At 38.9% G+C, this 25654-nt stretch overlaps 1 protein-coding gene across 1 annotated transcript in view; it reads left to right on the plus strand.

Moving 5' to 3' along the window:
* Nucleotides 1-25654, plus strand: part of LOC126285431 (cubilin-like) — a 1398426-nt gene that overhangs the window by 1340797 nt on the left and 31975 nt on the right. Inside the window, exon 65 of the mRNA XM_049984811.1 lies at nucleotides 6318-6475. Coding sequence (XP_049840768.1) covers nucleotides 6318-6475 — 158 coding nt within the window. The remainder of the gene's footprint in view (nucleotides 1-6317; nucleotides 6476-25654) is intronic.

Here is a 25654-nt window from a genome sequence, read left to right on the forward strand (position 1 = left end):
AAACTTCCATAGAATAACCAGTAACAGAGAAATTATACCTAATGAGTTTTTGTGTAGTGTCAGTAGAAGCATCAGATAATGAAGTGGATGCATGAGGACTAAAAACGTTTAAAATCTGGGAACACTTTCAATTACTTTTTGTGCAAGAACTGAACATTATACAGATATCATACATATCTCATTTTGAAGAGAAACCCTGTATTTTTTTTTTTTCCGTCCCGAAAAAAGGACAGTTCAGGAGTGGAGTGAGCTTTCTGTGTGTTGGAGTTCAACAAAAACAAGTGTGCTACAGCTGTTCAGTGGATGCTTAGAACAAGTACAGTAAGAAGCCACCAACAAGGAAGGCTATTTACCACTGGCACAACAAATTCACTACAACGGGTTGCTTGTGGCTGACAAAGAGAAGCAGGATTCCCAATGTGAGTGAAGTGAATGTGGAGCATGTACAAGAGACATTCATAAGGAGTCCAAAGAAACTGATGTGTCGTGCATCCCATGAACTCAACATGGTTCCTATGACAGTGTGGAAAGTCCTACAACAGAAGCTTTCTATGAAACCATTCAAATTGGATCTAGCTCAAAAGCTGTTACATCAATGGATCAGCCATGCTACAGAAGGGGACAGCTGTTCCATGAAATGGCCTTCCCAATTACCAGATCTCTCTCTCTGTGTCTTTTTTCTGTGGGGACACATTAAAGATCCAGTGTATGTACCACCTCTACCACGTGATGTAGCAGAGCTCAAGGAGATAATACGGGAAGTGACTACCACCTTCGATGATGACATTTTGGGTTAGGTATGGCAAGAATTTGATTACTATATTGACGTCTGCCGGGTCGCTCATGGTTCGCATATTGAATGTTTGTAAAAAAAAAAAAAAAAAAAAAAAAGATCTTTCAGAGTTTCTCTTCAAAATGCAATATGTATGACATCTGCACAATGTTTAGTTGTTGTTCAACAAATAAGTGAAAGTGTTCCAAGACTTCGTGTACACCCTGGATATATATTCTGAATTCTTGGCATGGAAACATTATGCACATTGCTGTTTAAAAGAGCATGTGCAAGGCGTGTATAGGGCTTGTTGAATGCCCACATCTTGTCAGAATTAATATCTTCTACTTGACAGTGCAGAGTTTGATTTTGGCTGTAGGTAAAACAATCTTCACTGTAAGGCTTATCTACAATTATTGTAGTTGAAAGCAGTGCATGTTGTACCAGCAATACACATGAAAAGTAACTGCAGCAACTAGTTTTGCTGACATTCCACAATTTACTATTAAATTAACTGAATTTATTGGCATGGAGTAGAAGGAAAGGCTGCTGGAAATTCCAATGTAAAATATGGCCGAACATGCTTTACGGATGTTAAAGGTGATACCATATGCGAAAAATTGCTGATTAGCAGCAAGGAAGTGCTAAAAATGAAACAATGTCACAGCTTTTGAAGCACAGAACTGAATGTCAATGTTAGCAATGAACCACAAAAAAATCATCCCATCACTCAATTTTAAAAGTAGAGAGCTTAAAAAAGTCATCATCACGAAAAGTAATTGTAAAGTGCAGGTGCCATATTAAAGTACTTTAAAAAAAAGAAATGAAATATCAGTATTTAAATGGCTTGTTTAGTTAAGGTGTGGATTACTGTGGGAATTCTTATTTGAGATTTAGCATGTAACAACTCTCTGCTTGTAAGAACAGCAGAATGTATGGCCTATTAGCTTCATCTCTCTCAGATCTAAAAACTGCAGTACTACCATACTAGTTGGGACCTCAGTTGACCCTGTTTGGTCATACTGTAGGTAGACCAGTGAAAGTGGAACTGTTTGTAGGCAGCAAGCCATTGGACATTCTTTACTTCAAGATCGAAGAATGTGAAAACTGTAGGATCATCTTCTCAATAAATATGAATAGGTGGAGTTTGTGCTACACTGGCAGCAAGATGTGGGTCTTAGAGAACATCATTATTCCTGATTTGCTACAAATGGAATTATGCACAAAATAATGTGTGACAAATTTACTTCATTAAAGTTTCAGTGAAAACAGGTATGCTTCACATGGAAATAATGTGTTTGGTCAGGTGAAACATGGTTTCTGACAGATTACAGCAACAGTGATGCAAGCACTTTTCACGTAAGACACAAAAACAAGCTAGTCACAGGAACCATAGAATGTACACTGACAACTGGTAGCAGCATGTCACTAGGAGGATATGGGAGACTTACGATTATGAATTTTACATAAGGCATTTTGAAAGCCGTACTATATCAATAAAGTTTCTGTCCACTTAAACATCTCTATGGCTGATGTTGTCCCCAGCAGGTATAACATTTTTCAATAAGACAGTTACCCACAGAAGTGCATTATTGTGTTACACTGATGCAAGAAACGAGGTGATGTACTCCTATTGAAAATATGGGCCCAAAATTTGCTTATATCAGTCTTATGAAGTACACTTTGGATAATGTTTAACATAATCTCAGGGGTGATTCACATCCTCTATATAATTTGTGTAACACATTTGAAAAGAATAATCTTTGTTTGTGGAAAAAAGGATTGTTTTTTAACTGAAATTTTTCAAAGGCTTACATCATACTACACTCCTGGAAATGGAAAAAAGAACACATTGACACTGGTGTGTCAGACCCACCATACTTGCTCCGGACACTGCGAGAGGGCTGTACAAGCAATGATCACACGCACGGCACAGCGGACACACCAGGAACCGTGGTGTTGGCCGTCGAATGGCACTAGCTGTGCAGCATTTGTGCACCACCGCCGTCAGTGTCAGCCAGTTTGCCGTGGCATACGGAGCTCCATCGCAGTCTTTAACACTGGTAACATGCCGAGACAGCGTGGACGTGAACCGTATGTGCAGTTCACGGACTTTGAGCGAGGGCGTATAGTGGGCATGCGGGAGGCCGGGTGGACGTACCGCCAAATTGCTCAACACGTGGGGCGTGAGGTCTCCACAGTACATCGATATTGTCACCAGTGGTCGGCGGAAGGTGCACGTGCCCGTCGACCTGGGACCGGACCGCAGCGACGCACGGATGCATGCCAAGACCGTAGGATCCTACGCAGTGCCGTAGGGGACCGCACCGCCACTTCCCAGAAAATTAGGGACACTATTGCTCCTGGGGTATCGGCGAGGACCATTCGCAACCGTCTCCATGAAGCTGGGCTACGGTCCCGCAAAGCGTTAGGCCGTCTTCCGCTCACGCCCCAACATCGTGCAGCCCGCCTCCAGTGGTGTCGCGACAGGCATGAATGGATGGACGAATGGAGACGTGTCGTCTTCAGCGATGAGAGTCGCTTCTGCCTTGGTGCCAATGATGGTCGTATGCGTGTTTGGCGCCGTGCAGGTGAGCGCCACAATCAGGACTGCACACGACCGAGGCACACAGGGCCAACACCCGGCATCATGGTGTGGGGAGCGATCTCCTACACTGGCCGTACACCTCTGGTGATCGTTGAGGGGACACTGAATAGTGCACGGTACATCCAAACCGTCATCGAACCCATTGTTCTACCATTCCTAGACCGGCAAGGGAACTTGCTGTTCCAATAGGACAATGCACGTCCGCATGTATCCCGTGCCACCCAACGTGCTCTAGAAGGTGTAAGTCAACTACCCTGGCCAGCAAGATCTCTGGATCTGTCCCCCATTGAGCACGTTTGGGACTGGATGAAGCGTTGTCTCACACAGTCTGCACGTCCAGCACGAACGCTGGTCCAACTGAGGCGCCAGATGGAAATGGCATGGCAAGCCGTTCCACAGGACTACATCCAGCATCTCTTCGATCGTCTCCATGGGAGAACAGCAGCCTGCATTGCTGCGAAAGGTGGATATACACTGTACTAGTGCCGACATTGTGCATGCTCTGTTACCTGTGTCTCTGTGCCTGTGGTTCTGTCAGTGTGATCGTGTGATGTATATGACCCCAGGAATGTGTCAATAAAGTTTCCCCTTCCTGGGACAATGAATTCACGGTGTTCTTATTTCAATTTCCAGGAGTGTATAACATAATTCCAATATCAGCTGTTACATATGTACGTCGACTATACATAATTCAAATATGAACTCTTACATAGGTTCATGGAGTTGAGATGAACTATTTTTACAAGTAAACATTAGGAGTCTTTATTTTAAACAAATAGATGTTCAGAAACATTCTCTTCCAATGTAAGCCTATCAGCTTTATTTGAGAATTTTTCAGCATCAGGAGAGTTGTTTCGTACTGATCAGAAGAATGAATAGGGGAGTGTCAGATAAAAGATTTTTCTAAATGATATGTTCTCAACATTATAGTTTTTGCTTTGTTTTAAGTTTTCACATTAAAATGTGTGACTTTCTCTCATGAAGTATGGATCTTTTCATTTATTAATTCCTCTCAGTCTCATTTGTGTTAAACACTAGTGCTCTCCTCCCTATTTGATCCTTTATATTTCATTTTATGAGCAAGTTATATGTGTACAGTGAAACTCCTGCAGAGTTTTACACTTTTTCTTACATCTTTGATTAATATTTAATCAGTAATTATTAGATGTTGTACAGTAAATGCTGCACTGTGTTGTTACTGGTGTGCTTCCTGTGTAACCATACAAATTCAAAAAAGACAGAAAAGAGAATCTATTTACAGCTTCTAAAAGAAGGCTGATGACAGTTACTTTCTAGTTTTTAATACTTTAAAACATTAAATTCATTGCAAACATGGGGAAGTGAGGAATCTGGGAAAAGAGAACTTCATACAACAAGAAAGCAAGTATAAGTTATTGAAGACAAAGGATGATGTGACGTGGCAGAGTGAAAGCCACTCTCAAAATTCTATCAATAGTAATGTGTATTTTGAATTGAATGGTGGGTTTTACATCATCGTTAGGTTAACTTGTTTCCTAAGCCATATTTATTCTTAGATCCTGACTTGGAACTACTTTTCTTCATTTCTGAATCTATCTGTCATAATCTTTCTATGATTAGTTTGTGGTGGAAGGATGCTAGTAGTCGCACCACTCCCATTGGATTGTTAATGCTTGGGTGAATTTCTAAGTATACCCTCAGCATTGTGAAGCACTGTGCACTGCTAATATTATAGTTGTTGTCATGGTTCCACAGAACGAGCAAGGTACAATTGGCCATATGTTGCATTTTAGCAAAGCCAAGTGTTCCAAGTCAAAGAGCAGCAGAACAGGGCAAGTGTTACTCCTTTGTAAAGAGATGAAGATCTTATTACATACTATATAACAAGAGTAATGGAACTACCATCCCTAATATTACAGAATCTCATAGCACTATAATGATGCTGTTGGATGACAATATGTACAACTGTTTAAAACGTAATCCTGATCCATCACATATCACAAAAATGGCAGAGTTATTAAATAATTATGGCCCACAAGTACATAGTGTGTACCAGCTAAATAAAAAACATTAACTCTGTAGCTCTAGCATCAGGCAAACATGTAAATTATAGACATGTTTATAAATATAAATAATGTTTTGAACCTTTCTGTGGTTAAAAAGGTACTTTGAAGTGTTTCATGTTAACTGTAGACTGTGACATTCTTAAATTTCTAAGCCAACAGAGCTCTTGACTGATGCTTTGCTGTTTTTTCAGTCTTAAAATTTGTTTAATACAGCTCCTAATGCTCACCTATCCTGTGCGAGCAAGCGTCTTCATCTCTTCTGAGCTATTGCAACTTATATTGATTTGAACCTGCTTACTGTAGTTAAGCCTTGGTTTTCCTCTTCAGTTTTCATCCTGCTCCCCCATCCCTTCTTCCACCCCTCACCACACTTATTCCTCCCTTCATAACCATACTGACTACTGCTTGGTGCCTTAGGACATGTCCTGTCAACCAGTGCCGTGTTGTCCATTAAATTTGTTTTTTCTCATTTTGAGTCAGTACCTCTTACTAGCAATCTCAGTACCAACCTAATCTTGAATATGGTTTTACACTTAAGGATCTTAATAATTCTGAGCGAATGTTGTCTATTCTTTTTTTTAAATTAGGTCTTTCAGTTATTCATCAGATTCTTCTTGCAGTATCATATCTCGTACATCACCTTCATATATTTCTGTTTCCCTTTCCATAATCTTGTCTTCAAGATAGTTTCCTTTGCACTGGTCTTCAGTGTATTCCTCCCGCCTTCCAGGCTTCCCTTCTTTGCTTAGTACTGTCTTGCCATCTGAGATTTTATATTCATACAGCTACTTCTCTTCTCTCCAAAGGTTACAGCTACTTCTCTTTTCTCCAAAGGTTTCTTTAATTTTTCTATAGGTCTTCTACATTTAATATCATAAATTTTTTGTTTCAGGTTGTAATCGTAATTATTCCCATGTGCAAGGACGTATCCGACTCGACAGATTTACAGCTGAATGTACAATAATGATTTCAGCACCGGAGAATAGTACAGTATCTCTGTATGTATCTGACTTTTATATAGGTGGAGACTGCAATGTAGACAGTATGAAAGTGAGTACAAACTCTTGTAATGTGAAAATGAATCTCAAATTTGCAGTTTAATTGAACCAAGAAGAAGTAGTTTCTAATTACTTTAATGTTGTTGCTTCCAAATTGTGGAACTCCTAAAACAATTAACAAAGCTAACAAGTTGCAAAACAAAGGTTTAATAGCCCTTGACCTAGCTTTTGATATTTCTAAAAATATCTTCTTCCGAAGGAGTGGGCCTTGTTATTTCACATGATGATACATTAGATTAGCTATTTTTAGAAATATCTCAAAAGATTGTTACTTGAGCCACTCTGTAGCAATTATGGACATAGGGGGTGTTGCATTGTCCTGCTGGAATTGCCCAAGTCTGTTGGAATGCATATTGGACATGAATGGATGCAGGTAATCAGACAGGATGCTTGCGTAGATGTCACCGCTTAGAGTCATATCAAGGCGTATCATGGCTCCCATATCACTCCAACTCACTCACCCCACACCATTACAGGCCTCCACCAGATTGAATAGTCCCCTGCTGACATGCAGAGTCCATGGATTCATGAGATTGTCTCCACATCTGTACATGTCCATATGCTCGATACAATTTGAAATGAGACTCGTCTGACCAGGCAACATTTTTCCAGTTATCAGCATTCAAATGTCTATGTTGAAGCTATGGCCAGGTGTAAAGCTTTTTGTTGTACAGTTATCAAGGGTATACGAGTGGGCCTTTGGCTCCAAAAGCCCATATTGAAGATGTTTCATTAAATGGTTCGCATGCTGACACTTGTTGATGGAACAGCACTGAAATGTGATGCAATCTGCGGAAGAGTTGCTCTTCTGTCACATTGACTGATTCTCTTCAGTCATTATTGGACCTGTTCTTGCAGGATCTTTTTCCAGCTACAGCGATGTTGGTGATTTAATGTTTTACCAGATTCCTGATATTCTCTTCACACTCGTCAAATGGTCGTATGGCAAAATCCCCACTTCATGACTACCTCGGACGTGCTGTGTCCCATTGCTCGTGTAGTGACTATAACATCATGGTCAAACTCACTTAAATCTTGATAACCTGCCATTGTAGCAGCAGTAGCGTATCTAAGAACTGCACCAGATAGTTGTTGTCTTATATAGGCACCATTTTCTGCCTGTTTAGATATCTCTGTACTTGAATATGCACGCCTATACCAGTTTCTATGGTGCTTCTGTGTAATTGAATTTACTTGGCTGTGCATGCCATTTTCTGTTCTGCATGGCTGTGAGTGTTGCTGAGAAACTGCAGATATGCTGCTGCACCTCTTGAAACATCTGATATGTCACTTCCATAGGATAATTCTTGGCCTTTCATATTATGTATGATTGTGTCGTGTGTACTTTGCATATTATGAAATCAAATTACAGTTACTTGGCTGCACATGGCATTTCCTGTTCTGTGCAACTGCAAGTGTTGCTGAGAAACTGCAAGTTCTTTACTGCACTGTTCACCTTTTGAAACATCTGATACATCAGTTCCCTGGGATAATTCATCCCCTTCAGATTATATATATTTGTGTCATTTGTCTTGCATACATTAGGAAATCAAATTGTCTCTATTAGATTGACTCATAAGCAAAAATGAACCAGGAGCAGATAAAAGCTGTTGAGCTTTCCAACATTGCAAAAAAGAATAGATAATGAATGTGTTAGCAACAATGTTGAAACACGGACAACATTCTGTTATTCACATTTACCTGCTCGTATGCCTAAGTGTACTTTTATGGCCTCAGCCATCAGGCATTTATGCCTGCCAGATGTAAATTTGCTGCCTTGTCAGTCATACATGTACGCCCATAACCAACTAGATGCTCTACCTGCCGGGCATACACATATGCCCATAGCCACAAAATGGTTAAGGTTCACCTAAACTTTAAGAACAATTCAAACATATCAGCCTTTACAAATCTTTTGTGTGTGTTTGGCATATAGCATATCAGCAGTGGATAGGAAGGAAATAATGAATCCTTCATCTAATGGCTCTTCATCCGCCTGTCCCGATACCTTTTGGGTATGACCAAATTCTAGTTCTCATCTGCTATCCTAAAGTATATGAATTTGGACAAAGTGAAGAAGGTGTACCTGAATTAATTGTACTTATCTTCATGATGATGAAGTATTGACAATAGTTCTCCCAGGCTGCTGCATCTTCTTCTTGTGCAAGCATGTAAAAATACGTTCTGGTAGTAGATTTAAGTTGACGTTTATCTTTCAGTAAATAGTCGTGGTCATGATGTTATTTTCCACTACATGGTTTCATTGTAGGTTTTGGCTGTTTTTCAATCAATTACAGTATTCACATATCTTAGTGATGACTACAAATATAGGGTGACTCTTTAACATACATCGGCTTTTGAGCATCCCTGACAACCAAGTGCATCATCTGCACTGAACGTCAAAGACCTCGTAAAACCTCCAGGTCAGGCTGGAGTTGTTATTTTGGTTTTTGTTTACACACTTTTGACACAAGTTAATGTCATTACAAAAACTAGAAATCTGTGAAACACGCACTTGAGAATAATGCTTATTGTAACTATTGGTAATTATTTATGAGTATACAATGTTTATATGGTCTTGACAGTGGTATACTTCATTTGATTTTGGTGTGTTTTTCACTCTGATTGTCGAACAGGTGTTTTGCCATTTTGCATTTTTCTATGAATAGGTTACATCTGGTTTATGTTTCATATTAGGAGTTACAAGTAATAAGGGTAATTTTGGTTTGAACAGTTTTGTGAATTGACTTGCTTTTGAATTCAAAATTATGATGAAATTTTCATATTTCAAATTTAGCTGTTTTCTATGTGCAAAAGAACTGACAAAAATTACAAAGAATTTTAGTGCCTCTGTCTCTTAAGTTTTTGGATGAGACATAAATTTCCAAAAGATAATTTAATTAATAATTTAAAAGTGTTGCACAATTTGCAATTTTTGTCTTTTGGTTTGTTATTGAAATTTATGTGGCTATTTCTACAATGTTAGTGCTCAGAGATTTGTTAACAAATAATATGCATATCGTCTATTTCAAAATTTATGTTTTCTTGATAATTGTATAATTGCAAATTTGGCTGTAAGCCTACATTAAAGATAATTTTTGATAAGCTGTAAAATCTGTATTATATTTCTTGTCTATAGAATTTATAGGGTGTACAGATGTCATCTGTCAAAATATTGTGTGAACAATTTGAAGAGATTGTAAAGATGAACTAGAAAGCATTACCGAATCTACTGATACAATGTCCATAATGTTATAACCAGTAATGGACAAGAAAGTGAAAATATTTGTTATGTTCATGATATTAGTGGTTTCTACTTCATGTCACACATCTTCAGAAATTGCTTTTCCAGCATGAATCAGCTAATACCATCCACAGTTAATCTCAAATGTGCAATTCAAGCATCTCAGTTCCCATTGACCTACCAAGGGACAAAAGTGTATTTGTCATCTGATATTTCATAGATTCCAGAGATCACAATGTTCAGTGATCTTGTCCTGAATGGCTGACTGATTTGACACAATGGCTAAACACTGGACCCTAATGTGGTAAAACTGGGACTGGTTTCTCCAACCAGGCATCTAGATCAAGGCTTTCAATAGTTCCCATGAACAGCTTAAGACTTTGAAAAGGATACAGCTAAATTTCCTCCCCGAACTGGGCTTGTGCTTTGTCTTTAATTGTGTCATTACTCATAAATCTTTGATTCTCAATCTTCTTTCCTTCTTGTCATGGAGGAAAACCCTCAAGAGGGTGAAGAAAAGTTAAAATATACATTATAAATTGAACCAGATGTCAGATATCACATATTTATCTAACATTCAATTGCTATAAACCATTTCTCCTTGCTCTGGCTAAATATAGTAGTGAAATTAACAGGAAGCTGCAACATTCAAAACAGTTGCATTTGCCCAGTGAAATAACTGCTGTTGATCTGCTGTTGTTAGCTAAAAACATACCATAGTCATACTGATATTTGTCACCGAACAACAGTTATATATAGCTCATAAAAATAAAGATATGTTTTGCAGTGAAAGCAACTGAGCAAACTCTACATTGAAATAATTTCCTCCTTTGCAGTGCAACTGAAACTAATTGTTATTATTAACATTAAATGCCATTGTGGAGAAATGTAAGGAGAAATGACAATAAAAATTCCAAAATATTTGGATGGGTCTCTGAGAGTTGTATAATTATCTGCTTTGCACAGCATTCCTATTACCCCCTTTTTCTGAATGAATACCTTTTTTATTTCAGCTGTAATGCACCAGACTATAATTCTGTAAGACAGTATTGGAGGGAAAATATACAAAACAGGTGAAACTGAGTTTATCTTTACATAAGCTCTGTTTTGTTGAGATTTTTATCCAGCAGGGCCCCAGAGAAGTTACACATATTTTTTCATTCAATGTTTGATCATTGGTCTCTTGCATAATTTTGGTCCCTGAAATATCAAGACTTACTATTTCCTACAAACCCTTATGGCCTCATCTATTATCTGTCTTCAGATTGACATCTGGAGTACTTTAGTCATGTCTTGAACAAACATTAGTTTTTGAACAGATCTTTAAAGTCATCGGAGATCATTCAGGTAGATGAGGAACAGGAGCAGATCTAATATTGAACATGTGGCATTCTCAATTTCATGGCCCCCTCTTCTGAATATTCTTCCTGTGGTACAGTTTGACAGTGACACTGGTTTCCATTGTCAATGTGTGATTCCATCCATATGGGAGGAATGTCATAACATTTTAGATTCTCAAGTAAATAAAAATAGAGAAAGACAACTATTCACTGGTATTTGCTTGATATGCGGCATGTAGACACACTTAACAAGATAGAGAGCTAACTCTCAAGAAACTGCTCTTTTTCTAATATAAGGACACACACAAAACACACACACACACACACGTGGCAGCATTTGAAATCACATTCTAGGTAACTCTCCTGCAGCACTGAGCATTTTGTTTCTGCTGGAAAAAGCATTACAGATTCCTGTAGGCTTTTGTGTAAAAAATTAAAAATTTTAAAAATGCCTCCATGTATATCTTGTAGATATTACAGTTGGTTAAGACATACATGATTAACAATGATAACAGGTTATGACATGTTCGATATGCCTGCCATCCTTGACAATGGGGTGGTGCAGACGAATAGTGAAATTCTACATGACCTGCTGAAGTGTTGAAACATCTGTGCTGTCGATTACCTCCCGAATGGCTGTTTACAGCTCCGCAGAGGTTTTAAGGTTATCCAAGCAATGGAAACTGATGTCTTCTCTTCCATTGTTTTGGGCTTACTGCTACACCCCTCATCTTTAATATAACATCACAAAAAGAAGTTGCATGCGGTCAGATGTGGAGAATGTGGCTGCCAATGGAGGCACATGCCATTGGCCTCTGGGTTCCCCAAATCCAGAATGTGATCCCCAAAGTGCTCCTCCAGGACATCAAACAGTATTCTGCTTTGAAGGGGTTGAGCTTCATCTTCTTGAAATCAGGGTTATCAGAGTCACTTTGGATAATGGTGTTGAAATCATCTTCCAAAACCTTTGCTTACCATTCAGTAGTGACTGTGCCATCAAGGAATATTACACTGATTATTCCATCACTGGATACTGCATGCCACACAGTCACCTGTTGAGGGGGAAGAGACTTCTCGATTGTGAAATGCAGATTCTCAGTCCCCTAAATGTGCCAGTTTTGCTTATTCATGAACCCATCTAAAAGAAAGTGGGCTTCGTCTCTAAATCAAACCATAGTGCACATACTAATTCCCATCATGCCCTGCTGTCAACTATGCAGTTTGAATGTCCTAATGCAAATGGTTATGATGATTTTATCTCGTATAGTTCAATAATTGTCACCCTGTAATGTATAGTCAACATGTTAGATCTACAACTTGTCACATATGTAGAAAATGAAACTTTCACATGGGGACCAAATTGCTGGCCAGTACTTATTTTTAGAATGTGAAATTCAGTACTGCCATTAGATGCATATGAAAGTACATACACTATCATGAATAGTTCCTTCCATGGGTAGGAGAAAATGACAGATTGTGGAAAATTAATAACCAAGGGCAGATCACTGAGATCCCAGCATGAGAGGGACACCATGTGGGTCCCTCAAACATGGGGCTCAGTGATCTGTCCTTCCTTTTTAAACTTCACCATCCTATCCCTCTCTCTTCCCTGAGTGTGGAACTATTAATTCTGAAACATATTATATTCTATTTACTTTTATATGCTTTTGTCACCAGTATTAAATTTCATCATATGGAGGTATCTACTGATCAACAATTCTGTCTCATAATTTTCTACATAAATGTTGCAGTACCATCAATATGGAAAGCATAGCTTGTTGTTCATCACATGGAGGAGGCATTGGATCCTAGATAGGTACAATGAAAAGAATGCTAGAAATTTTCAGCTTTCTCAGCTTTCTGACTCTGTCCTTCAGCAGGTGTAAAAAACTCACACACATGTGCAACTCAAACACACGTGGCCACTGTCATCTTCAAGTTCCAAGGGATGAATGCGAATGCATCTGAGGTTAGCAACAATGACAACATCGTCAAAAGCTTTCTCTAAGTCTACAGATGCTAGGAACATAGGTTTGCCTTTCCTTCATCTATCTTCTAAGGTAAGTCGTAGGTTCAGTAGTGCCTCACGTGTTCCAATAGTTCTATGGAATCCAAACTGATCTTCACCAAGGTCCAGCTTCTACCAGTTTTTCCATTTGTCTGTAAAAAATTTATGTTAGTATTTTGCAGCTGTGACTTATTAAACTGATAGTTTGGTAATTTTCACATCTGTCAACACCTGCTTTCTTTGGGATTGGAATTATTATATTCTTCTAGAAGTCTGAGGGTATTTCTCTTGTCTCATACATCTTGCTCACCAGATGGTAGAGTTTTGTCAGAACTGGCTCTCCCAAGGATGTCAATAGTTCTAATGGAATGTTGTCTACACCCAGGGCCTTGTTTCGACTTAGATCTTTCAGTGTTCTGTCAAACTCTTCATGTAGTATCATATCTCCCATTTCTTCTTGATCTACGTCCTCTTCCATTTCCATAATATTGTCTTCAAGTACATTCCCCTTGTATAGACCCTCTATATACTCCTTCCACCTTTTTGCTTTCCCTTCTTTGCTTAAAGCTGGGTTTCCATTTGAGCTCTTGATATTCATACAAGTGGTTCTCTTTCCTCCAAAGATATCTTTAATTTTCCTGTAGGCAGAATCTGTCGTACCCCTAGTCATATATGCCTCTACATCATTACATTTGTCCTCTAGCCATCCCTGCTTAGCCATTTTGCACTTCCTGTCACACTCATTTTTGAGACATTTGTATTCCTTTTTGCCTGCTGCATTTGCTGAATTTTGATATTTTCTCCTTTCATCGATTAAACTCAATATATCTTCTGTTACCCAAGGATGTCTGCTAGCCTTCATCTTTTTACCTACTTGATACTCTTGTGCCTTTTCTATTTCATCTCTCAAAACTACCCATTCTTCTTCTACTGTATTTCTTTCCCCCATTCCTGTCAATCATTCCCTAATGCTCTCCCTGAAACTCTCTATAACCTCTGGTTCTGTCAGTTTATCCAGGTCCCATCTCCTTAATTTCCTACCTTTTTGCAGTTTCTTCAGTTTTAGTCTACAGTTTGTAACTAATGGATTGTGGTCAGAGTCCTCATCTGCCCCTGGAAATGTCTTACAATTTAAAACCTGGTTCCTAAATCTTTGTTGTACCATTATATAATCTATCTGAAACCTTCCAGTGTGTCCAGGCCCCTTCCAGGTATACAACATCCTTTCATGATTCTTAAACGAATTGTTAGCTATGATTAAGTTATGCTCTGTGCAAAATTCTACCAGGGGGCTCCTCTTTCATTTGTTACCTCTATTTCATATTCACCTACTACGTTTCCTTCTGTTCTTTTTCCTACTATCGAATTCCAGTCACCCATGACTATTAAGTTTTCATCTCCCTTCACTATCTGAATCATTTCTTTTATCTCATCATACATTTCATCAATCTCTTCATCATTTGCAGTGCTATTTGGCATATAAACTACTGTGGTTGGCCTGGGCTTTGTGTCTATCTTGGCCGCCATAATGTGTTCACAATGCTGTTTGTAGTAGCTTATCCACACTCCTATTTTTTTGTTCATTATGAAATCTACTCCTGCATTATGTCTATTTCATTTTGTATTTATAACCCTGTATTCACCTGACCAGAAGTCTTGTTCCTCCTGTCACCAAATGTCATTAATTCTCACTATATCTAACTTTAACCTAGCCATTTCCCTTTTTAAATTTTCTAACGTTCCTGCCTGATTAAGGGATCTGACTTTCCACGCTCCGATGTATAGAATGCCACTTTTCTTTCTCCTGATGATGATGTCCTCCTGAGTAGTCCCCACCCAGAGATCCAAAACAGGGAATATTTTACTTCCAAAATATTTTATCCAAGACTACACCATCATCATTTAACCACACTGTAGAGCCGCATGACCTTGGGAAAAAATAACAGCCGTTGTTTTTCTCTTGCTTTCAGCATTTCACAGTACCAGCACAGCAAGGCCTTTTTGGTTAGTGTTACAAGGCCAGATCAGTCAATCATCCACTCTGTTGCCCCTGTAGCTATTGAAAAGGCTGCTGCCCCTCTGCAGGAAGCACACGTTTGTCTGGCCTCTCAAAAGATACCTTTCCATTGTGGTGGCACCTATGGTGCAGCTGTCTGTATCGCTGAGGCACGCAAGCCTCCCCACCAACGGCAAGGTCCATGGTTCATTGTGGTGGTGGTGGGGGGTTTAAATCTATTAAAATGTAAAATTGAATGAAAAGTCCAGTAGTCCACTGTAGCGGTATTTTTTTAAGTTGATTAAAGACACACACAACCATTTCACAATGTTTAAGCTGCTTTCCCCGGTGTATATCTGTACAGAAAATGTTATAAATTAATGTTTTGATAGTGGGGAAATGAAATTATCTAAGATATCTTAAACAAGGAAAAAAGTAGTTACACATCAAATTAGAAAACTAGGTGTGGATCACATACACTCTGCAAAGAATGGGTCAATATGTATGTAATAAATAGGACCTGTGATTTCATACCAAAAGAAGGTTACGTACAAATGGTATCTCATATTGTATTGAGTTGTTAGAGAAGGTGACTAAGTAACAGTTGGCTTGGGTAAGCAAATTTCTCAGCCTTCCTCAATTCATGAAAATCATTGGAAGTGATAAATGTTCATTCTAAAAGCAAAGGGACAGGATTAACAATCAGATATTGATTTTTGATTAATAAACATTGAATCAGTAAGTAAATTGAAAAAGAGATGGGGACTGTCCCCATGTAACCTGTGTTAAAAATCGCGAACTGTCATCACTTTTCCCATTAAACTATGTTACTGGTAGCATTTGTGACAACAGACGATGCCCACCACATATGTTACGTAGGGTCCTGGAATGATTGAAGAATAAAATAATGTTAGTGATGAAAACTAATAAAATTAATGCATTAAATACACTGAAAAATTATTTTTAGTATGTTTTGGGGACCTACAATGATTTTAACACAGGTCAGTCCCATTTCCGGCCATTGTTCCATGTTACACGGGAACTGTCCCCATCTCTTTTTCATTTTAGTTACTGCTTCACAGTTTTGATAGTCAAGGATCAGTTTCTGATTCCTACTTCTATTCCTTCATTTCTAGACTGTTCATTCTTCATTGGCAATGGTCTGTATCAACAGAGGAAGACTGACAACTTTGCTTACCTATGGCAACTGTTATTTTTTGGGCTTCTTAAACAACTCTCTATACAATTTGACATAGCATTTGTAACTAATCTTCCTTTGGTATGAAATTACAAATCTTATTTATTAAATGCACATAGAACCATTCTCTGTAGGGCGTATGTGATCCATACCTAGTTTCCTAACTATATGCATAATATTTTCTTCCTTATTGAAGTCTGTTCACTCAGTGCTTTACGATTTCTCAGATAACTTCATATCCCCATTATCAAAGCATTAATCTATAACATTTTCTGTACAGATATACATCAGAAGATGCAACTTCAAAGTTGCAAAAGTGGCTTTGTTGGTCTCTAGCCAACTTAAATAAATACAGATACAGTGAACTCCTGCACTTTTCATTCAGTTTTATATTTTAATAGGTTTAACACCTATATTTAAACACTTTTTGTATGGTACAAACTGCTCCGCCAATCATGTTTAAACTTTTATAAGAAATATAATTACTCCATACATGTAATTGTAAGTCGCATATAGAAAAATAGCAGCATTGGAAAATTACTGATCACATCTGACAAAAAAGTTGAAAATAACATGACAAAATATTTTGTAATTGGATAGATCTGCTCACCAAGCGGTGGCAGGAGAACACACAAATAAAAGAAGGTTATACTTTTGCAGCAAGCTTTTGGAGCCTTCTTCTGGCAGAAGGGTTGAAGGGGAAGGAGAGAGGAGTACCAGAAAAGGACTGGGAGCTTTAGAAAAAGGGGTGGATTTTGGAAAAGTGACGCAGAACTGTGGGTCAGGGGAATCTTACTGGACAGGATGATAAGGAAGACTCATTGTTGGGAACTGCGCTGGATGAGACTTGAAAACATGAGAGCTTAAAGATGGGAGACAGGGTTACTATGCAAGACAGAGATTACTGCTAAAACATTGTGCACAAGCTAAGTGCATTGTATGTAACGAGAGTAGAACCATGAAAAATAGACAGGTAAGAAAATGAAAGATGTAGAAAACTAACATGGAGTGAAGAAAAGAGTACTTTCCATGAAGAAATACTGAGATGGAAGGAATTAAAGTAAATTAAGGCCAGGTGAGTGGCAAAAATCAAAGACATGTTGTAGGACTATTTCTGACCTGTAGAGTTCTGAGAAACTGTTGTCAGGGGGAAGAATCCAGATGGCGTATGAGGTGAAACAGGAACTGAGATCATGACAGTCATGTAGTAGAGGATGCTCTGTAACAGGATATTGTGTGTTGCCAGTAAACACCATCTGGCTATGCCCATTCATCCTAACTGATAACTGTGTGGTAGTCATGCCGATGTAAAAGCCAAACGGTGTTTACATAACAGCTGGTATATGACATGTTGTTTCATAGGTGGCTCTCCCTTTGATAGTATATGTCTTGCCACTTACAGGGTAGGTAAAGATGATGGTAGGAGGATGCATAGGGCAAGTCTTGCAGCATGGACAGTCACAGGGGTAGGATACATAGGGTAGGGAGATGGGTGCAGAAGGAACGTAGGGTCTGACAAGGATATCACGGAGATTTAGAGGGCACTGAAAAGCTATTCTTGTTGTGATGGGCAAAATCTCAGATAGAATAGGTATCATTTCAGGGCATGGTTTTAGGAATTCATGGTCATGTTGAAGTAGTTGATTAATACGTTCAAGACCAGGATAATACTGAGTGACTAGTGGTGTGTCCAAAGCTGTTATTTGGAGGAATCAGCTGTACTATGATAGGTTGTAATAGCCCAGAAAATCAGCTTTTACGTGTATGTTCTCCTGCTGCTGCTTGGTGAGGAGATTTTTTTATCTATCAAATTACATTATATTGTCAAAAATTGATTATTACATATATGATGCTGTATACAACTCATTCATCCTGCACATTTCAAAATGCCATTAACAGGAATAATATTACTATCTCTTTTGTTAAATATGTTTGGCAGAATTTAAAATTTCCTGAAAAAATAACATTTCTTAATAAAAACTGCAGAAAAAAATTAAGAATAATCTGACAGGAGTACAAATTAAAAATGTTAAAAAAATAGCATTGTGTTACACACTACAGTTCCTCGTATGGTACCTGTTCTATTTCAAAAATAATTTCTTTGATATTTTTCAGTTTTAATATCTCCCCATTTTCTTTTATTGAATATTCTTGTATGTAGTGTAAGACCTGTTTCAGTAATACATTCTGGTGGTACTTAGTGGTAGTCATCATGAAAAGTTTCTATCATGAATAAAGTTACTATTAATTTATATTGTTATAAATTATAATTGGGTGTACTCATCCTCAGTATCTTGATCCGCCACTGCAAGTCATCCTGTGGTATATTTTGTCTACTGTACTTGACTGTTAAGTCAAAATAAGCAGCACTTACAACTTTTTTGTTACAAATAACTTTATTTTAGTTCAAAAAAAGTCGTACATGTTACACGCACAAACTCTTCGTATACAATGACCTTCTCGGATAACATGGTTGCTCCTATATATATGATTCCAAATAATCCTCATCCTCAGTATTGTTAAAAAAGGGTTCTTTAAAAAAATTACAATTAAGCTCCCATTTTAAAACTAATGACACATTTCAGCAACTAAAATAGCTCTTATAAAGTAAATACAAAATTGAATTTACAAGTTTATAATAATTTAACTGTGTATAAATGCTCAGATATGTGGTGTTAACAATCCTCTTACTATTTTTATTAATTAAAAAAGGTTCATGGTTTGGGGAATGTTCCAACCAATTACAGTATCTACACCATTCAATACAATTATAATATAGCAACTGGTTTCTTTATATCCATTCCACGCGTACATGTTTAACTACACTCATACGTCAGAAATTACTGTTAATGGTCGAAAAATATGTGTTTTTTAAATCTGTTCCAGAGGACTGTTACGTTTCAATTGATATCTCCATGTAACAGATATTTCCCACAATTAACTGTTTTATTACTTTTATTACCTCAATATCTGTTCTGTCACAAAATAATTAGATGTAACCATCATATTTTTAGAGGCATCAGACACGCAGTAATTGGATTATAAAGTTTCATCACACACCTGCTAGATACACATATACTACATGGCACAACTCAATGTGACACTGACTGTGAGGTGACAAAAGTCATGGAATAGTGATATGCACATATACAAATGGTGGTAGGATTATGTACACAAGGTATAAATGGGCAATACATTGTTGGAGCTGTTATTTGTACTCAGATGATTCATATGAAAAGGTTTCTGACATGTCTGTGGCTGCACGAAGGAAATTAACAGACTTCGAACATGGAATGATAGTTGGAGCTAGAAGCATGGGACATTCCTTTTTGGGAATCATCAGGAAATTCAGTATTCTGAGAAACACAGTGTCAAGAGTGTGCTGTGAATACCAAATTTTGGCCATTACCTCTCACCAAGAATAACATTGTGGGTAAAGGCCTTCACTTATGGACTGAGAGCAGCAGTGTTTGCATAAAGTTGTCAGTGTTAACAGACAAGCAAAACTGACTTAAAGAACTGCAGAAATAAATGTTGGATGTACAACAAATGTATCAATTATGATAGCGCATTAAAAATTGCCATTAAAGGACTAAGGCAGCAGACAACCGATGAGACTACCTTTGCTAATAGCACAACGTTGCCTCCACGCCTCTCCTGGGCTTGTGACTATATTGATTGGACCCTAGTTGACTGGAAAACTGTGGCCTAGTCAGATGAATCCCAATTACAGATGATAAGAGACGATGGTAGGGTTCAAATGGTGATTACATAGAGATGTGGGCTGTATTTACATGAAACGGACTGGCTCCTCTAGACCACGTGAACCAATTATTGATTGGAAATGGCTATGTTTGACTACTTGGAGACCACTTGTAGCCATTCATGGACATCATGTTCTAAAGCATGGCACCAGGCCCTAGTTGTTTGAAATTGGTTTGAAGAACATTGTGGACAATTTGAACAAATGATTTGGCCATCCAGATGACCTGACCTGAATTCTGTTGAACTTTTATGAGACATAATCAGGAGGTCAGTTTGTGCACAATATCCTGCACTGGCAACACTTTCACAATTGTGGATGGCTATAGAGGCAACATGGCTCAATATTTCTGCAGGGGACTTCCAATGACCTGTTGAGTCCAAGCCACATTAAGTTACTGCACTATGTTGGACAGGAGGAGATCCGACATGATATTAGGAGGAATCCCATAACTTTTGTTACCTCAGTGTAATTCAGAATAAAATTCCCTGACACTGACATGATCATCAACAGTTCACCCAACATCAACATATCTACTACATGCCATATGAAAATAACATCAACTTTTCATAAAGACCCTCAAAATACATATACAACTTCAACATTACAACCTAATTGTCAACCTATCACCTCCGCATATCCAATTTATATGTTCTGTATATGCTGTTTGGGAAACAATCTCCTCTCTCTAAACAATGTCTATCTCACATTCTTGTCCAGATATAATTTTGCATGGCCAAAACTTAGAAGTTCAAAAATAGTACTTGTAGGTTTTTATGAAAAAATTGAAAATCCAGTTGACCTATTCTGTAGGCTATTCACCACATCTTCAAAATCTTTTACATGTTTATTCCATGTGGGATGTTCATAGCTTCAGCAGTTCTGACATAAATGACCAATTTTCAGTATTTATTTATCTAGCATCCATCTCATCGTACAAATGATATTGGACTTGTCATAAAGAGAAATTAACAATATAGAATATACAAAATGAAATTGTCTACAATTGGATTGTCATACACAGAAATTAAAATATAGAATGTACAAAATTAAATTGTCTATAATAAATGACAGCAAACTTACAGTTTCTTTCCACATAAATGGTTTATAGTAATTTGTTTCTCAGTACCAATATACAACTCGTACTATAGATGGTGCAGTATAATAAAAGCTGAAACAAACCAAGATAGAAAATTTTGGAGGTTAGTTTGTAAAGTCATTTTCTTGGTCTTCAAGATATTCATTTATTGAGTAGGAACATTTATCAACTAAAAATTTCCTAAGTTCCAATTTAAAATTTGTATTGTCCTTTAAATCTTTAATGTACTGAGGCATTGCATTATAGAGCTTAATGCCCATGTGGCTTACATACTTCTGAGTTCGTGTTCTTCTTACTTGTTCTATGTGGAAATCATTCTTGTTCCTTGTGTTATAGTTGTGACATTCTGTATTTGTGTGGAGATTGCTTAGATTAGCTTTGATGAAGAGCACACATTTAAGAATGCAGACTGATGGCAGAGTAAGTATTTCCAACTTTTTAAAAAGAGGTCTGCAGTGAGTTCGTATCGGACTGTGGGTAATTATTGAACAGCCTGTTTTTCTAAAATAAAAATGTCTTTCAAATCAGATTTAAAGCTGGCCCAGAACGCTATTCCAAATGAGGCAACAGAATGAAAGCACCCGAAGTATACCATTCTGAGGCCTTCTAGAGTGCAAACGTTTTCAATAACTCTCAGTGCAAAGCAGGCTGAGTTAATTCTGTATGCAAGAAATTTTACATGGTGTTTCCAATTCATAGCTTCATCTATATGCATTCCTAACACTTTTGCAAAATGCGCTCTCACTATTAGTCTGTCATCCAGTTCTAGATTAATGTCTTCATCCTGAATCATTTTACCAAACTGTGTGTAATTTGTTTTCTTTGCATTGAGTGTAAGTCTGTTTGCACTGAACCAAGTCACAATACTTTTTAGGATTTTGTCAGTAGTTGACTGTAACGAGTTTTTAAAGTCGCTCACTATCAGACTTGTGTCATCTGCATATAGTACAATTTTGGCTGTATCATATTGCAACTGTAAATCATTGACATATATGAGAAAGAGTAGTGGCCCAAAGATGCTGCCTTGAGGTACTCCCAAAGGAACTTATTTTGCTTCTGAAGCTAACCTTATTTTTTTATTTGAATTTACAGTGGTGAGCTCTACAATCTGAGACCTGTTTTTGAGATAGGACTCAAACCACATTTAACACTTCCTCCAATACGTACTGCTTCCAGCTTATCAAGGAGGATTTCATGGTAGACCATATCAAAAGCTTAGTTGTCACTTCTTCTGCCATGTGTTTTTGTTGTTAGGAAGCTTTAATTGTCGAGTGCTAGTAATAGTGTTCCATAGATTTTGTGTTTGTTTTGAATACAGTCAGAGAGAGTCCCTTTAGTCAGCCACAGTGCCAGTAGTGCTAGTGTTTGTTTTGAATACAGTCCAGAGACAGGTAGTGCTATTTTCATTGTTTTCTACAAGAAGTGTCTAGTAACCACAGTTTAGTAAACTATCAGCCGCCTTTAGTGAATTAGCAGTCTAGTTAAAAGTTTATTAACTCTCTACAATAAATTTATTTCTTAGGATGGATAGGATGTGTGACTGCTGTGTACAGATGCAGGAGGAGTGGGCCACTGTTCGTGAACAGCTGAATGTGTTGATGGCCACGGTCAGCCGTCTTCAGGCTGCTGCCTCAGAGTGTAGCGGCAGTGGGGAGTCTGGTGGGTTGCATGGTACACCCCAGGTGTTACATGCTTCACCCACTGTCCCTGCTGTCGAGACATCTTCGCGGGTACCGGGCGCGGTTGGGCCACCCTCTCCCCAAGGGGAGTGGCAGGTTCAGCGGCGTTCACATGGCACAAGGTGGAGGGTCAATGTGGAGGTTGGCTGTGTGGCTTCGCGCACTCTGCCTGTGAGTAGACATGTGGCCGCTCCTTCAGCAAGATCCGAGCAGGCACATGAGGGGAGGGGTTTATTAGTGACTGGGAGCTCCAACGTTAGGCAGGTGATGGAGCCCCTTAGGTAAATAGTGTAAAGGTTGGGGAAGAAGGCCAAAGTTCACTCTGTCTGCTTTTCGGGGGTCTCATCCGAGATGTGGAGCAGGCCCTGCCAGCGGTGATAGAGAGCACTGGGTGCACCCGACTGCAAATTGTTGCTCATGTAGGCGCCAATGACTCCTGCCATCTGGGTTCAGAGGTCATCCTCAGTTCATACAGGCAGTTGGCGGAGTTGGTGAAGGCAGAAAGCCTCGCTCGTGGGGTGGAATCAGAGCTAACTGTGTGTAATATCATTCCCAGAACCGATCATGGTCCTCTGGTTTGAAACCAAGTGGAAGGCTTAAACCAGAAGCTCAGACGATTCTGCAGAGATCTGGGGTGCAAATTTCTCTACCTCCGCTATCGGGTGTAGAAATGTAGGGTCCCCCTGGATAGGTCAGGCGTGCACTACACGCAGGAAGTGGCTAAAAGGGTAGCGGAGTACGTGTGGAGTGCACATGTGGGTTTTTTAGGTTAGAGAATACCCTCCCGAGGCCCAACAAGACACCTCCTGAGACGCGGCAAGGTAGGAGTAGCCAAAATGCAACAGGGAATAACAATATTAATCTGCTAATAGTAAACTGCTGGAGCGTCTATAGAAAGATTCCAGAACTACTCTCATTAATAAACGGTTACAATGCCCACATAGTACTAAAGACAGAAAGTTGGCTGAAACCAGATGTAAACAGTAATGAAATTCTAAGCTCAGAATGGAATGTATACAGCAGAGACGGGCTGGACAGTGAAGGGGAAGGCGTGTTTATAGAGATAAGAAGTGCAATAGTATCAAAGAAAATTGACGGAGATCCAAAATGTGAAATAATTTGGGTGAAGGTCACAGTTAAAGCAGGCTCAGACATGGTAATTGGATGTATCTATAGGCCCCCTGGCTCAGCAGCTGTTGTGGCTGATCACCTGAAGGATAATTTGGAAAATATATCGAGTAGATTTACCCACCATGTTATAGTTCTGGGTGGGGATTTTAATTTGCCAGATATAGACTGGGAAACTCAAATGTTCATAACGGGTGGCAGGGACAAAGAATCCAGTGAAATTTTTTTAAGTGCTTTATCTGAAAACTGGCTTAAGCAGTTAAACAGAGAACCAACTTGTGGCGATAACATATTAGACCTTCTGGTGACAAACAGACCCAAACTATTTGAAACAGTTAACGCAGAAGTGTTGATTTCAGACGTAAATAGAAATATTAAAAAAGGTAGGAAGATTTTTCTGTTTAGCAAAAGTGACAAAAAGCAGATTTCAGAGTACCTGATGGCTCAACACAAAAGTTTTGTCTCAAGTACAGATAGTGTTGAGGATCAGTGGACAAAGTTCAAGACCATCGTACAATATGTGTTAGATGAGTATGTGCCAAGCAAGATCATAAGAGATGGAAAAGAGCCACCGTGGTACAACAATCGAGTTAGAAAACTGCTGCCGAAGCAAAGGGAACTTCACAGCAAACATAAACATAGCAAAAGCCTTGAAGACAAACGAAAATTTGCAAGTCCAGGAACATTTGGTACTCCTGTACCTCCACGTACAATTGCTACGGTAAACCATCCATTACCATGACCGAAAGAATCATTAATGTCTAAACTAAAATTAAGGCTGCAACTGACGATAACAGATAGGCCGTCCAGCAGGGCTTGGGAAGTGACAGACTTGACTGGAATACAATTCTTCTTGTCTCCAGCTGTTGTAGCAAATTCGATGTTCTCGATAGTTTTGTACACTGTCTGTTTAGAACGGCGACAGTATCTTCTGTACGGCATCTTGGCAGCGTTCAATGCAGTTGCCTGTGCAGCAGCAGCAGCGCGAATGAGCCGCTGCGCGGCTCTCGCTCGCTTTTATACAAGTCCGCTAACGCGTGACCTTGAGTGGGACTTAGAATATTTCAGCCTGCCAGCGGTGCGTTATCCCAGACGCGAGCACTAGCTGTACTAGGTGCTCGCGTCGGCTGTGCGCTAAGTCCGCCGCTGGCGCGCTGCCAAGATTGCGTAAGCGGTTGGGCAGGTTGCGTCAGCCACCTTGTACGGCTAGTGCTCGCGTCCGGGATAACGCGCCGCTGGCAGGCTGAAATATTCTAAGTCCCACTCAAGGTCACGCGTTAGCGGACTTGTATAAAAGCGAGCGAGTGCCGCGCAGTGGCTCATTCGTCCTGCTGCTGCTGCACAGACAACTGCATTGAACACTGCCAAGATGCTGTACAGAAGATACCGTCGCAAAGCAAAATGTAGTGTGAGGAGGGCTATGTGAGAGGCATTCAATGAATTCGAAAGTAAAGTTCTATGTACTGACTTGGCAGAAAATCCTAAGAAATTTTGGTCTTATGTCAAAGCGGTAGGTGGATCATAACAAAATGTCCAGACACTCTGTGACCAAAATGGTACTGAAACAGAGGATGACAGACTAAAGGCAGAAATACTAAATGTCTTTTTCCAAAGCTGTTTCACAGAGGAAGACTGCACTGTAGTTCCTTCACCAGATTGTTGCACAAATGATAAAATGATTGGATGCAGCTCTCCATGCTACTCTATCTAATGCAA

This window comes from Schistocerca gregaria, chromosome 8 (genome assembly GCF_023897955.1).
Source record: "Schistocerca gregaria isolate iqSchGreg1 chromosome 8, iqSchGreg1.2, whole genome shotgun sequence".
Taxonomy (NCBI): Eukaryota; Metazoa; Arthropoda; class Insecta; order Orthoptera; family Acrididae; genus Schistocerca; species Schistocerca gregaria.